The 14149-nt window shown below is 46.0% G+C and overlaps 1 protein-coding gene across 1 annotated transcript in view; it reads right to left on the bottom strand.

The window, feature by feature from the left end:
- The window catches only part of NCKAP1 (NCK associated protein 1), a 577107-nt gene that overhangs the window by 440327 nt on the left and 122631 nt on the right, over positions 1-14149 (bottom strand). Inside the window, exon 5 of the mRNA XM_078680487.1 lies at positions 7755-7897. Coding sequence (XP_078536613.1) covers positions 7755-7897 — 143 coding nt within the window. The remainder of the gene's footprint in view (positions 1-7754; positions 7898-14149) is intronic.

Genomic DNA, 14149 nt, shown 5'->3' with positions numbered 1-14149 from the left:
TACAAACACCAGCACGTCATCAGCGTATGGGGGAGGAGTAAGAGGCTAGGTCTAAACTGCAAACTTCAGCGCATGTGATTTTCCTGGAGGTGCCAAACTAGGGAGTCCATGGCTATTATGAAGAGAAAAGGGGACTAGGGAAACCCCCGTCTTGTCCCATGCTTGATATAAGGAGATGTCAACGAGCCGCTGGCCCTGATGTATGCTGTGGGGTCGGTATATACAAGTCTGATCAAGGAGGTGAAGTCGCATGGGAAACCTAATTTGTAGAGGGTAGCATGGGGAAAGGGATATTCCAGGGAATTAAAAGCCTTTTCCATGTCTAATAGGGCAACAGTGGCCAGGACATCTGGGGCGATTCGGTTTAAGACAGAACAGTGCTTCATTTGTGAAAAAATACGTGCCGAGGCCCTTCTCAGGAAGCCACTCCAGCAGGCACAACCCATTGCCTCTCCCAGAGCTGCCAATGGCAGTACACACACAACTAATTATCACACTCCTCCAAGAGAGAAAATTCAGACCAGTCCAGGCCCCAAAAGCTATAAGAATAGCTTTGGAGCCCGGCATTAGTAATTTTTAAAGCATACTATATGAATAAACAACTGTGGTTGTGCTGGTCTCTAATTAGACAAACATCGCCACCTTGTGACAGACTCTCATAAATGCAGGTGCTGACAATTAAGTGCAAGTGCAAGTGCCGAGCACCGGAAACCACTGGCTCAAATTAAGCACTAAGACAGAAAAGACGGTTCACAAGTTCAGGAAGAGGGACTGTAGTAGTTTATAATTTGCTCCATCAAGAGGTAAAGGAGATTAGAAATAAACTTGGTCAAAATCTTGTTATCGAATTTTAGAAGCAGAAGGGGTCTGAGAGGACCACATTGGCGTGGATCCTTACCAGACTTGAGGAGCAGAGTTATTTCTGCTTCCTGCAGCGTCAGGGGAAGTATGCCAGCCTCTAGGGTCTCCGCGTACATGGCCAGCAGGTGCGGCGCAAAAACGTGTTTTAAATGTTTATAGAATACCCCAATAAAGCCATCAAGACCAGGGGCTTTGGATCCATCCAACGAATCTATGACTTGCACGATTCCTCACTGGAGAGGAGTTCACTGAGAAACTGTTAGGCAGAGGTGAGCCACACCACGGCTATCTCCTCAAGGTATGCAGTTTGTTACGTGGTATAAGTGGGAAGTATGGAGATGTGTATAATAGCGAAGCAGGGCTGTCTGAACCCCCTTGTTAGAGGTAACTGTCAACCCCTCGGCCAGATGTAGCTCAGGGATATATGAAGACGCCGTGCGGGGGTCGTAGAATTCTGACCAGTGTGCATCCCGGATGTTCCCCTCATCATATAGTTGGGCCCTGGCATAATTTCCCAAAAAAGAGAACCTTGTATTCGGCTAAATCACGATATTCGGCAAGCAGCGTCGCAAGTTGGTGCAATGGCGGTTCATAATGCCGCTGGGCATCCATGGTATCTAGTTCAGCCAGTTCCCCCTCCAAGCAAGCCACACAGCACTCCTGAGTGCTTAGAAATACATATGCCCCAGATGTACGTACTAAAGGCGCTCCCATAAGGTGGCCTGTGTGTCCACAGAACCTCATTAAGCTGGAAGCATTTCACCACCGCCATGTGGAGTTCAGTGCGGAAGAGTGCTTCCTTGCCCGCCATAGTCGGAAAGCGCCATTGCCGCTCCAGTCCACCGCCAAAAGGGACATGCAGTGTAAGATAGACAAGGAATGGTAAGAGAGTGTGCAGGCGAAGTGTGTGACTGTGCACAGCAAGGGACCTAGAGTCAAGGAGATAAACCAGTAGTCAGTGTGCAAGCATGTACTGTGGGGAGCTGAGCTGTGTGTGTGCTGGGGTTGAGACATGTTGCAGCTGCCTAGCGTTCCAGAGCATGGTAAGTGGAACAGATGTCGTAACCGCAGCTTACCAGCCGGCGAGTCTCAAGGGAGGCATCGAACAGCAGATTAAAGTTGCTACGATGATTATGTGGGGAAAGTCCATGCGCCCTATATGGGCGTAGAATTTCTGAAACAACAAAGTGGATTCGAGATTGGGGGCGTAAATGTTAGCATGCAACACCATATGTCCCACTTGTGTCCCTGTCACCAGTGCGCACTTCCTTCCTAATCCAATATGATGGCAGTGGGGTGGAAATGGAGATTGTGGTTGATGAGAGTAGAGACACCACGTGCATATGTGCTATAGCATGAGTAGTAGCAGTGTGTGCATAATGTGGATGCAAATGTGTGGGACGTCTTGGGTGGAAATTGTGTCTCCTGTAAAAAAGAGAGATATATACTGCAAAACCTTCTTGCCATTTTATGGGTTGTATGACCGCTGATATTCCAAGACAAGAACATAAATTTCACTGTCTGTCTTATGACACTGGGGTAGTACCATTGAGTAGTGTAGGAAGCCCTGTGCAGTAGTGTGTGCGCGCGTAGGGAATTATAATTGAAAAATGTAGAGAAACAACAAATAACAACTCAAACAGTTCCATGATTGATTCCCCTCCCACCCACAGCCGACATAAACTAGCCCAGTAAATCCCACTGCAAACATTCCCTTAAAGCAGAGAAACATATAAAGTCACCATGATAGTGTGTACAATAGGGGAGTGGCAATGCTGTGGCGGATAAGCCCAGTCAGTGAACGGATCTTGTAGGATGGGGAGAGGAATGAGTCTTTGTCCAGCAGGTGTAAGGTGAGTCCTGTGGATTGCCCTGTATTGCATCAAAGGGACAGGAGACAAAGCACACATTGCCGTTGTGGGAAGGCACGGCTGGACCATCAGTGGGGTTTGCCGGGTCATTCTGGACGGAACAGGTCGGCACTAGCACTGCAATGTAAATTCAAAAAGGGGCAAATGTTCTGCAGTGGACAAGGGGACATGGTCCCGAGCAAGTTGTTTGCCGAATTCCTGGGTTGCAGATGGGGTGTTAAACAGAGAGCCTTCAACGTTCACCCTGATGCGGGCTGGGTAAATTATGCCATAGCCTAATCCCAGTTTCCGGAGTGCTGACCTGGCGCCAGTAAAATTCCAGCAGGCCTCCTGGACGCAATTGTGAAATGGGGGAATAAGGAGATTGCGGAGCCCTGACACTAAAAGGGGGAGGAGTGGCGGGGGGTACCCAGGCAAACCTCCGGGATACATCGCAGTCCTGAAAATTTTCCAGGAGATTTACCATAGTCTGGAGTAGTAGACGATTGCCTAAGGCGATTCCGTCCTTTAACAGCCAGTTGTCACCAATGGGCCTGCCAGGTGGGTACATAAAAATAAGCGACCTGCAGGTCCAATGCCACCACTAAGTCTCCAGGGTCAAAGGCAGACCACACCTGGGCCAGTTTAAAAATGTTGATTTTTTTCTTCCAGAGGAAAGCATGAGATGTTGCAGGTCTAAAATCAGGTGAAGGACTCCCTCCTGCTTTGGCACCAGAAAGTAGCGGGAAGAACAACCACAATGCACTTCTGGTATGGGCACCGACTCAATAGCCCTCATTGGCCAAAGGGTCTTGTACTTCCTGCTAGAAAATGGAAAGATGATCCTCCATCAGTCGCTGAGTGGATGGAGAAAGGTGTGGTGGTGCAGAAGGTAAAGGTAGGGCATAACCTTTCCACACATTTTTCAGGATCCACCAGTCTGATGTTACGGCCTGCCACCCAGGTAAAAATAGTCAGATCCTGCCTACTATCGGGAGGCTGTGCTCCACTAAGAGAATGCTAAAAAGGCTACACAGGAGAGACTGCTAGGCAGTAAACTGGAGGGCCGGTTGACCTTGACCGCAGGCATAATGGAAATCACGGTCGCAACCGCGAAAATGCTGGGTACTCTGCTGGGTTTGGATTGGATTGGATTAGCAGACTGTAGGAACCCACAGAAGGAATGGGACGGGTGATGCAGCTGGAGAGGTGGGGCAGGAAAGCCCAAGGAGCGGGCCCTGACTGAAGATTTTCTGTAAGTACATTAATCTTGACCTTCATGAATGGGAGCTGGAGGTCATAGGCTTAGATTGCCCTGTGCATAACCATGGCGTAGGAAGCACTCTCCTCAGTGGCAGAGCTACGGAGTGAGAGAAGACCAGACTCAGGGGAGATATCAAGGCCACTAGTCTCCTGAAGGTCGTCATACCAGTTTTCCTCATGGAAAGGTTGCTCAATCTTATCACCTGCATCATAATCATTAACAAAATCTGTGCCAAATAGAAAATGTAGGATTTGCTGTTGTCGTTGAGGAGGGAGATCAAGTACGGGGAAATGGAGCCTGAAGGGCAGCCGGGCAAGACTTTGATTGAGGTTGAACCGGTGCAGACCCATCATCAGAAAAGGCAATCCAGGCCTGGTCTTCCAGCTTGAATGGTGTCAGCATCAATTGCCGTGAAACACCATGGACTGTGGCACTGGAGATGGAGTTAAGAGTGGAGCCGGAGGCAGGCCCGTCATGAGCTCGGATGGTGCAGCTGTCTCCGAGAGCACACCCGCCAGCAGCAGCGTATTGTGTCACCCCTGTGTCTTCTTAGGCAAGTGAGTGGCAGGAAGGGGCCAAGCCCTGCTAAGATTTCTTGCATTTTTTCTTTGACTTACCTGAGGAACACCGACCCTCTGGAATGACTCCGATGGCTTCTGGATCTCGAACGGTATCAAGATCGAACTTTCAACTAGGACTGGTCTCATTGTGGAGTCTTCCGGTGCTCAACAAGGTAAAGTTCTGAATAGTGGTCGTAAATGGCCTTCAGGTTCATTGGCACGCATTCACTGCAGGCCTTAGAGTCATGACTACACCATAGGCATTTTGGGAGGTGACATGCCCCTTGCATGTTGTAGAACAAATTTAGAGTCTCCTAGAAACAAGCAGCAGCTCTAGGTCTACTTCTGGTGGTATGGAAAGAAAGGAAGGAACATCAGTAAGCGGGAGTGGCACTTATATAGGCCCCGCCCATCGCTTCTGGAGCACAAGCGCGTCACTGCGGAGCAAAACAGTGCGCAGAGGTATTGCTGAAAAGTTTTTGATCCAGTATGACACTTGAGGAATAGTCAAAAGGTGAGGAATCTGTGGCTAGTAGTCACTATCAGAATTCACATTTCTGTTAGGGTAATCACCTCCTTCTGAGTCAATGCAGACAAAGTTTCCAGCTCTGGACATGTGCGTGATAATCTAATACATTATGGGTGTTCGAGTCTGGTTTTACTTCACTAAACCACCTGAAATTAATGGTGAAAACAGTGTTCATGATCACCTGCCGTGTAGTGGCCACTGTAAACTTTACACTGCAGAGATGTGCTATTTGTTAGCTCAGGTCAGGCAGGTTGTGGGTGGCAGAAAGTACATATACAAATAACCGTCTGACGAGCTGTGGTACCACACATGGCATCTGGGTCCAGTTAAACCAGCAACAAGTTCTTCAGAGAAACCTCGATCCATACATTTGAGGGTAATGTTACACTGCGACTGGAGTTCAACAAGACACTTATTTCCCTTATCCCAAAGCCAGTTTAGGACCCCACCAGATATCACTCCTTAATGCAGATATGAAAATAATTGTGAAGATCCTGGCAACCCGCCTCAGGAGAGTAATCCCGAGCTTGACCCCTGACTCCCAGATGGGTTTCTTGCCGGGCCATTCCTCGCGTAACCATAAGCACCTCTTAGTGAATATTATATGCCATGTGCCTAAAGACCTGGATGAGTAGCTTCTGCTTTCAATGGGTGCCGAAAAGGCGTTTAATCAGAGGAGTGGGGGGTATTTGTTTGGCACCTGCGCAGGGAAGGCATAGGTACAAATGTTTTGGCAAAAGTGCAGTGGCTTTATACCTCCTCCTTTGTCCACCTCCTAGCCTGTGGTGGCCATATGTCGAGAACCTTTCCTAGTCTCCGAGGGACGAGGCAAGTATGTCGACTATCGCCCTTGCTATTTCTTTTGGCCCTGGAGCCTCTGGCAGCCACCACTCATCAGTAGCCTCTTATTAGAGGCATAGATAACGCCTGTGGGCACCTGCAAAATTCTATCCTATGCAGACAATATATTGATGATGCAGAGGGACCCAGACTCCTCTATCTTGCATCCTTTATCGGTAATTTAGGCCTTCTCTGGTTACTCTGGGTGCACAATAAATTGGACTAAAAGTGAAGTGCTACTGCTAACAGCCCTGGGTCAATGAACCACTCTGAGCAATTTTGGATATAAATGGTAGACCTCTGGCTTAAAGTACCTTTGATTATTGATTAAGAGGAGCTTGATAAATATCATTGCTGTTAATATACAGCCTCTATTGAGTAGAACCGACCAAGACGTTGTGTGATGGTCAGCTCTGCAGGTTTCTTTTTGGGGCACAATCCAAATCATCAAAATGGTAATGGTCCACAGGTTTATGTCTTTAGCATGCTACCACTATTGATCCCGACTTATATAAGTCATACTATTATTAAGTATACCAAGCTGTTTTTTTGAGGAAGGGAAGAAGCACTGTCGCAAACCTTCCAGGCTGGTTGCAGACTCTAAAGCTGGAGGACTAATGGACTAATGCTCCTGTATATGCGTTTGTACCATCGAGCTCACCATCTTTCATAGCTAGCATACATGCTGGTACCCACGGACGACCAGCCACTTTGGGTATCCTGGGAGCATGTGTTGGCGCAGGCCTCTCTAGGAGTAGGACCTTGTACAACACCCACGCTTCAAAATCTACAACCTCTTCGGGCTATGTGAGTGACCTGGAGAGAAGCCCATTGACCCCAGGGCATCAATACAGCTGACCACAAGGAGGCTCCTCTTTGGTCCAATCGGGGTATAGCAGTAGAGCAGGAGCCAGTACGGTGGTTGACAAGGGAAATCAGGGGGAATCACAACAATTGGAGATATCCTTATGGGGGACTCTCTTCATTCTTTTGAGATGCTTAAATCAGAGTAAGCATTTCTGCAGTTGCAGCTATGGAGATATTGGCAATTACAACACTGTTTGTGGGGTAGACTGGGGCGAGACACAATCAAATTTCCTGTGTCGCCTATTCTGGCCTATCTTAAGCCATGGGGCTGCTCCAACTTCTACCAAATACTATTTGATGATATCTACTCTCATAAAAAAACAAAAACGAATTCCAGGCCAAGTAGCAGGCAACAGAGAGTTACAGACAACAACCAATCAGGCCCTCTTACAAATGCTAGAGCTGAGGGTGCATCATGTGATTTGAGGTGAACAAACAAAAGTGGAAGTTGCTCAAAGGAAAACGAAGAGTGACTAAAAACTAAGTTCCACATAAACTTTAAGAAAACCTTAGAGTCTTTTAAAAATATTTTATAAACCATGTAACAAAAAAAAGAAACATAAAAGGGGTGTGGTCAGCAGAGAGGTTTTGATCAAAGCTCCTTGGTAAAAAAAGAGGGGAAGAAGAGGTATTGTTGGTGACTCGTAGTGCAGAAGATGCAAGTTTATTGACCCAAGCTCAGGGGACCCAGTTTCACAGCTTTAAAACCAGGACAAATATTCAAGGAAAGGACGGCAGCATGAGTTTCAGCCAACTGTAACTGAGGGAAGGAGGGCAAGAGTAGCACAAAGCCTACTTACAACATTTTACGTTTCCTAGGCTCGAGAGTATTTATTGAGGTAGACATATGCCATCAGACCATAACTTAAGGTTCTTAAATGAGGTTTAGCCACTCAGGGCTAAAGGTTTGGTTAACAAAAAACAGCACGCCATCATTTGCAAAATAACTCTCATAGCTTGTATAGAAAGCGAAGCAAGTTTACCTTGATCCATGCGTCATATCGTGGGCATAATTGTACAATCCGATTATGGCTTTTCTTTCTTCTATTCGAGACAACATTATCATGAGGGTTGTGTATGTTATCATCAAATCTAAATAGTTCCTTGTTAAATCAAAGTTGACAGTCTAGAAAGAAAAATAAAGTGAAATATTATTTCTCAATAGAATTTAAATAATGGGTCATGAACATTGGAATGAAAAAAGAACGTAAGTTTCCATTAATTTGTTTTATAGGCTCTTTTCATCTAGCAATGTATCAGCATTTGACATCAAAATGTGCTTTTCATAAAAATCACATAACCGGTTGCTTAACTTTTTTTTATTTACCATCACACTGTTCTTTTCAGACACTTTATCCATTTCAAGTGGTGATAAATATAACCTCACTTACTCGTCTGTGATTTTTTTTTTTTTTTTTTTTTAAAAGAGCGGGCACAGTAAGCTGAATGCAGCCGTTGATAAAATGCAGTGTCCGCGAGTATAAAACAGTAGGAGTGGAATATACAGTGCTACATAAAACAGAGGCTAGTATTAGCAATAAGACGACGTCTGTTCCGATACCAGAGCAGGTGTGCCAGTTAAAAGAAAAAACGTCATCACTTCCAGAAACGACGCTGGTGCAGGGACCTTGAAAAGTGACCCTGGGTGTGGTCCAACCTCTGAAATATGAAAGATATGTATTATTCCTGAACAGATTTCCATTTGCATGTCTTTGTATGCTGAGACGTGCTCTCGTGGTAGGCCTCCTAGGGCCTTTACTATGCTTAAAGCATCAAGCAAGAGGCTTAACTACCATTGTAAATTAACATCCTAACCGTTCAGATTAACCCCAACTGCCGCTGCCCTCCACTCATGTCGGCGGCACTCTACGCACCTTGGTTTTCAGTGGCTCGATTGTTTCGCTGCCGCAGCTCTGTCCACAGCGTTAAAATAATAGAAGCAGTAAAGTGGGTACAAGGGGTGAAGGACAGAAATAGCAGCCCTGAGAAAAAGGGGATAAGAAAAGAGAGAGAGATGTAGCGGTTGGCCTTTTGGACTCCACAATGAAAGAGCCCACTCCCCCTTCCCACGACTACTTGGGACCACACTGGCTCTTATGCAGGCTGGGTAACGGAAGAGGTCACCATGCCGCTGACGGAAAGGCAGGCCAGTCAACAGCACTGAGACGACTGAGACACTAAGAAACCAGGCCACTCCAAAAGTTCCACACTGCTGCGCATGCGCAAGGCTGCGGCAGAAGCTCGCTATGTGGGTGACCTTCCTCTCAAATAAACCCAGTCACATGCAGTAAGGGTGGGCTACCAACTGCTGCCCAGGGCACGGAGGTGTCCAAGCTATCCCTGAAACAGCACCGGCTGCTTTAACCACACCCTTTCCAAGCTGGATTCGCCCTCTGCATATATTTATACAAACATACATGGGTATGTGTGAGGGGGCTGTTCAGTTCCCATGTAGTCCATTCCCTTCCAGTTGCCTGGATTCCTTGTCTGCATGTGTGATAACTAGTCAGAGTTGACACTCGTCCCTGCTGGAGCCACTGCAAAAGCAAGTTGTGGCAGGCAAGTAAATGCAGTGGTTACGCCTTAACTGCAGCTTGTCGCTGCAGTGTGCATGTCTGAGAGAAAGATGGAGCAGCAAGGGAGAGGAGAGACACAACGGACAGAAAAAGCATTAGCATAGCCAATAGGGCTCGCCTTTGGGACCTTATACGTGTTTAACCATGCAACAGTTGATGTTGTTTGCACCAAGGATATTGTGCTGCATAACTAAATACTTATAAGGTCCCGAGACCTATTGGCTATGCCAATGCTTCTACTTGGTGGGCTTCTATTAGAAAAGAAACCTCAATTTCAGGTATGTAAATGACAACTTCGTCCTCAAATGCCAGCTGAATACCACAGCCCACAGACCCATTGCACCATACTGCTGCATGTGAGTGCAAAGGCCTTGTCTTTCAAGCAACAGGTGGAATGCAGGAACTTAAACAAATCCAACCCTTAACGTCTGTTCTTTAGACAATCCCTAAGAAAATTTACTAAATAGGCTGGGGTGGTAACACAAAGTTCATCGATTTGATTGGGGAGGCTTCGGAGGGGTAAGTGGTGAGCAAGAAGTACATGGGTGTGTGTGCAAGAAAAAGACATGGATTCCAAAGCATGGCCCAGCGAAGATGTAATAACCTTATGTGACCCAGGGAAGGATACAACTCATACAATCAATAGGCTGGTTAAGAAACAATTATTCAGGGAAAGAAAAAACAGAAGAATAGTCACTGAATACAAAGCAAGCAAATGAGACTGAAGAGAAACCCAGCAAAGTCCCAAATAAAAGCTCACTGTATGTATTCAGTACACAGTATGTCACTAGACAACATTCAGTTAAAAGCTGTCTGTAGCAAGACCTAGAAAGGGTATTATAAATTATAAAGAAGCCAATTTAACAAAATACATGTGAATGCATTAGATAACTTCAGCCTTGAAAATTGGGAGATCAAGCGAGAAAACGTTCAGCCGTACAACATGTAAGGAGTCAGTGTGTAACAGCTTGTGAGTCACTGAGGCTACTAAAATGTGGGACAACCAAAGAGAAGGTAGACACCAAGAAGGGCCTCTAAAGGTGCTGATATGAGCAGTCAAAACAGGCTGTAGCTATGCCCATCCTGGATCGATTACAGTAAATCTTGAAAAAGTTGGGGTCTTGCCTGGAATAATGGTGGAAATCCTGCCTGGAGGAGGTGACATGCATGAAAGGCAAATTCTGTCCATGTGTGTGCAGTGTCTGTAGCAAACACGAGTATTTGGAGAGAGGCAAACTCTGGACAAAACCTAGTTAGTAAAAGGAAAAACTCCAAATATGATTGCATTTTTCAAATATATTTGAAGTGGATATTTGAGTAATAATTAGTGCTCTTTCAGGAGTTTTAGTACTGCTATTTCCTTGGTACCAGAGAGACCACGTCACTAATGTTTTATTTCAAGACTCCTGTAGATGGATTTCTTTATCTATACTGAACGTTGCGACATTATCACACTTCAACTAATAGCTGAGCCTGTAAGGCTGGAGCAAACAGTCTGCTGTGTTAACCTGCAAGGGTTCTGTGACCTGAGCGGTAACAATGCTGTATGAGCATGTAAGACTGTTCAAGATCTACTGTCTACTTCTACAAATGTGAGATTTATCCCAAGTATTTGAATGAGCCGGAATGCAAAATAAAAGAAAAGGAACCGAGAAGCAAAAAATGGGCTGGTATGAACACCCCAGGTGGATTTTGCATGCCCATATCTCTAATTGCCTTGTCACTCACGGCCTTTTGCTCACTTTTTAATGCGATTGTGCAGCATCTCAATATCCTAGTACTCAGTTTCCATTGTGGAGGATGGACCCCCCCCCCCTTCCCAGGACTCTTGAAGAGGGTCAGGCATGATTGCAAACCATGAAAGTATTAGAAGATAAGGAACCATTCGGATGGTATGGCTTTTTATCCACTTTAATAGAAAATGGTAGTGTAAAATGCACCAAATGACAAGTTTATCAAAATGTTGTCACTGGGAGAATGACACCACTACTCCAAACTAAACTCCAATGAGGGAAGTTGGGCTCCTATGTTGAAATTCAGATCAGTATTTATGCACCATCACTTTAAAACTTCAAAAGCTGCCACTAAAAACAGGGTGCAGATGCATAAAAAATATAAAAAGCACAGACAAGGATGTTTCTCAGTCTAATACACTCAAACATAACTAGAGCCACTAGAACTGTGCAATTTTGCAGCATTTTCTGCTTCATGTTAGAGCTGCCGCACCATTGGTGCATGATTTACAGATTTCAGCTTCATTTTGCAAACCCGGTTACAGAATTTGATCTTTAATTGCCATGCAATTCCAGTGACCCTGGACATAAAGCACAGTCACGTGTCGTCTGCCCATATTCTCAGTGTCCAATGACCATTAACATTATGTGGCGTTATCCAACAATCTTTTCAGCGTCCTTCATTTTCTGAAATTTATAGCAGAAAATGACAATCCTCAGTTTAAAGCCCTCACTGTCAGCACTGCTATGGTAAGGATATGAACGTGACAGTGTTAGCTTTTCCCCCTTAGTTTTCCCCAGTGTTCACTCGTCACACCAGTGTTTGCCAACCTCACTCTAGTCGTGGTTACAAAAAGATATTGCCTCCAAGTAGGTTTGACTATAAATGGGGCCTTTAGTATTGGACAATACCCTTTTAGGAACCTTTGGTCAACTAGTTTCACTCTAGCCGATTTAGCCAACACCTGAATTGCCTGCTTCTGTTGGCAGGGATCTGTTTTCAGCCTATCTTGGTTTAAGTGTTCTCCAAGAAATTGGTGGCTTTGGGTACCACGCCATAGACGTTACCTTCCGTGAACCACCGATATCAAAAGCATTTAGACTATCCAGTGTTGATGCTTCAGCTGGTTTTGACAACCTGGCAACACATTTTGTTACACACTATGCTGTGTTAATGGCCGTGCTTTCTGGATGATCTTCAAAGGACAGAGAAGGTCAAATCAGCATACTTCCTGTATTCCAGTTGGAAAACTGCATGCCTACAACGCATCCTCCTCAGAAGGGTAAGAGAAAGCCAACTGGCACCAGATGTTCATGGGTCAGAACAAAGAGCAGTCGCTCCACATGCAGCATTGTCATGGAAATCTCTGGCAGTTTTCTTCTTGGTGCAATTTCTAGGAGCTTGGGGGAGAGTGGGGGTTGCCTGGGAATGGAGCTTGGATGCTACTGCTCTTGCTAAAAGATGGACAGCCTGGTTCTTTTTTGAGATAAAGTATGTAGATCGCCTGAGAGAAGACAATGCCTGTCGCTTACACAGGGTGATGAACTTTCATGCTTCTGTTCGTCCCATTTTGTGTTGTACCTGTCTCCAAACATTAGAGGCTGATATACATTTCTGAATAGTTCAGGACTAAGTTGTTTTATTTGTCCCCTTCAAACATTTTAATGTTCTACATCCCCTTCTCACCAATTAAAGAAGTCCCTTCTAACCCGATCCGGGAAGAAATCTATTATGCCCCACATGTGAACAGGAGGGGAAAGTGGATATACCCCTTCACACACCTATTCTATCCCAGACTTTCAGGGCAGGTGCTGTGATTGGGGAGATGTATAAAGTAGTATTTTTACCAGACTTAGATGTGGTTTAGGTATCTCCCCCACTTAAGGTATTGTCAATCATGCAAAAACTTTGGTCCGTATCTCTTTGTGCAGTCAAGAAAAAGACAGAGGTGAGCTGCATAGTAGCAGTCAAGAAAATTAGATACCTCTAAGCATCACCTCTCCGTTTGATGCCCAGCATGCACTACAGGTCTTGCCTGTGACAACTCATGCGCCCACTCGTTGCTTAGTATATGTTTGCTTCATTGTCACTCTTATTTGCTGCCTTGTGCTGGCTTCACTTCCTCTTCTTTCGTGCTGAGCATGGACCAAGTACTGAAAGCTCCATCTTGATTAGCATCCTTTCGATGCTCGTGCTGTGATGAGGTACTATATTTCTTTTTTAGGTCTCGCCTTCGCAGCACGCATGCGCTACAAAGGCAAAAATACCTTTTCCCGTCACTTTGGCTTTTCAGCCAAGCATGTGCACGAGTTCCATTGCCTTCAATGGCAACGCGTGCACGTCAGGAGATTCACTTGCGGGAACGCGCGCAACCATCTGGCAGCAATTATTGTTCCCGCGAGTAAATCTCGCAGCCCCCCGCCTTCCCCTGCTGCCGCGCGCCTCCCCCTTCTGCCCTCTCAGCTACGGTGACTTAGCTGGGTGTAAGGGCACTTACCCTGCTGCTTCTCTTACTGCAGTCTCAATCCTGAAAGAAAGATGGAGCCCATAATACAGGAAATGTCCACTTCATGTCCTCTAGCAGGGGCATCGTCGAGCAGGTTTCATTTGTCGTGCCCCCTTTCTTCAAAGGCGATCTGCGAGCGTCGGTGCAGGACAGGGGTGGCCTGACCGGGCCTTCGCCCCCACCCGTACTATGAATTTGGGGAGCCGGGCCTCATTCCAGTCGATCGGGAGAGCAGGGGCCGTGTGAGGAAAGCCCTGGATGGGCAGACGGCGGTCGGTGCGGGCTCTGGGCCGCAGCTGGTCTTGCGCGCCCTCGATGTTTGTAGGTGAGCGTTTGTGTGAGTGGCGATAATCTACAGCAGTTGGTGCAGGGATCTGTGTCATTGATTTTATGGCTAGGTCTGGTGCAGAGAATTGCAGGTAGTGAATGGCGCGCAAATTTCTATATTGTGCGGGATAGCTCTGTGGATTAATGTTTCTGTTGCAGAGATCCGTAATTAGAGTGCATGTCCTATCAAGACAAAGTAATTCACTGATTTATACATCTCGTAAAACCAGCAATG

The sequence above is a fragment of the Lissotriton helveticus genome, chromosome 3_1 (genome assembly GCF_964261635.1).
Source record: "Lissotriton helveticus chromosome 3_1, aLisHel1.1, whole genome shotgun sequence".
Classification (NCBI taxonomy): Eukaryota; Metazoa; Chordata; class Amphibia; order Caudata; family Salamandridae; genus Lissotriton; species Lissotriton helveticus.
The sequence above is the reverse complement of the archived record's forward strand: the minus strand, read 5'-3'. Positions and strand labels throughout refer to the sequence as shown.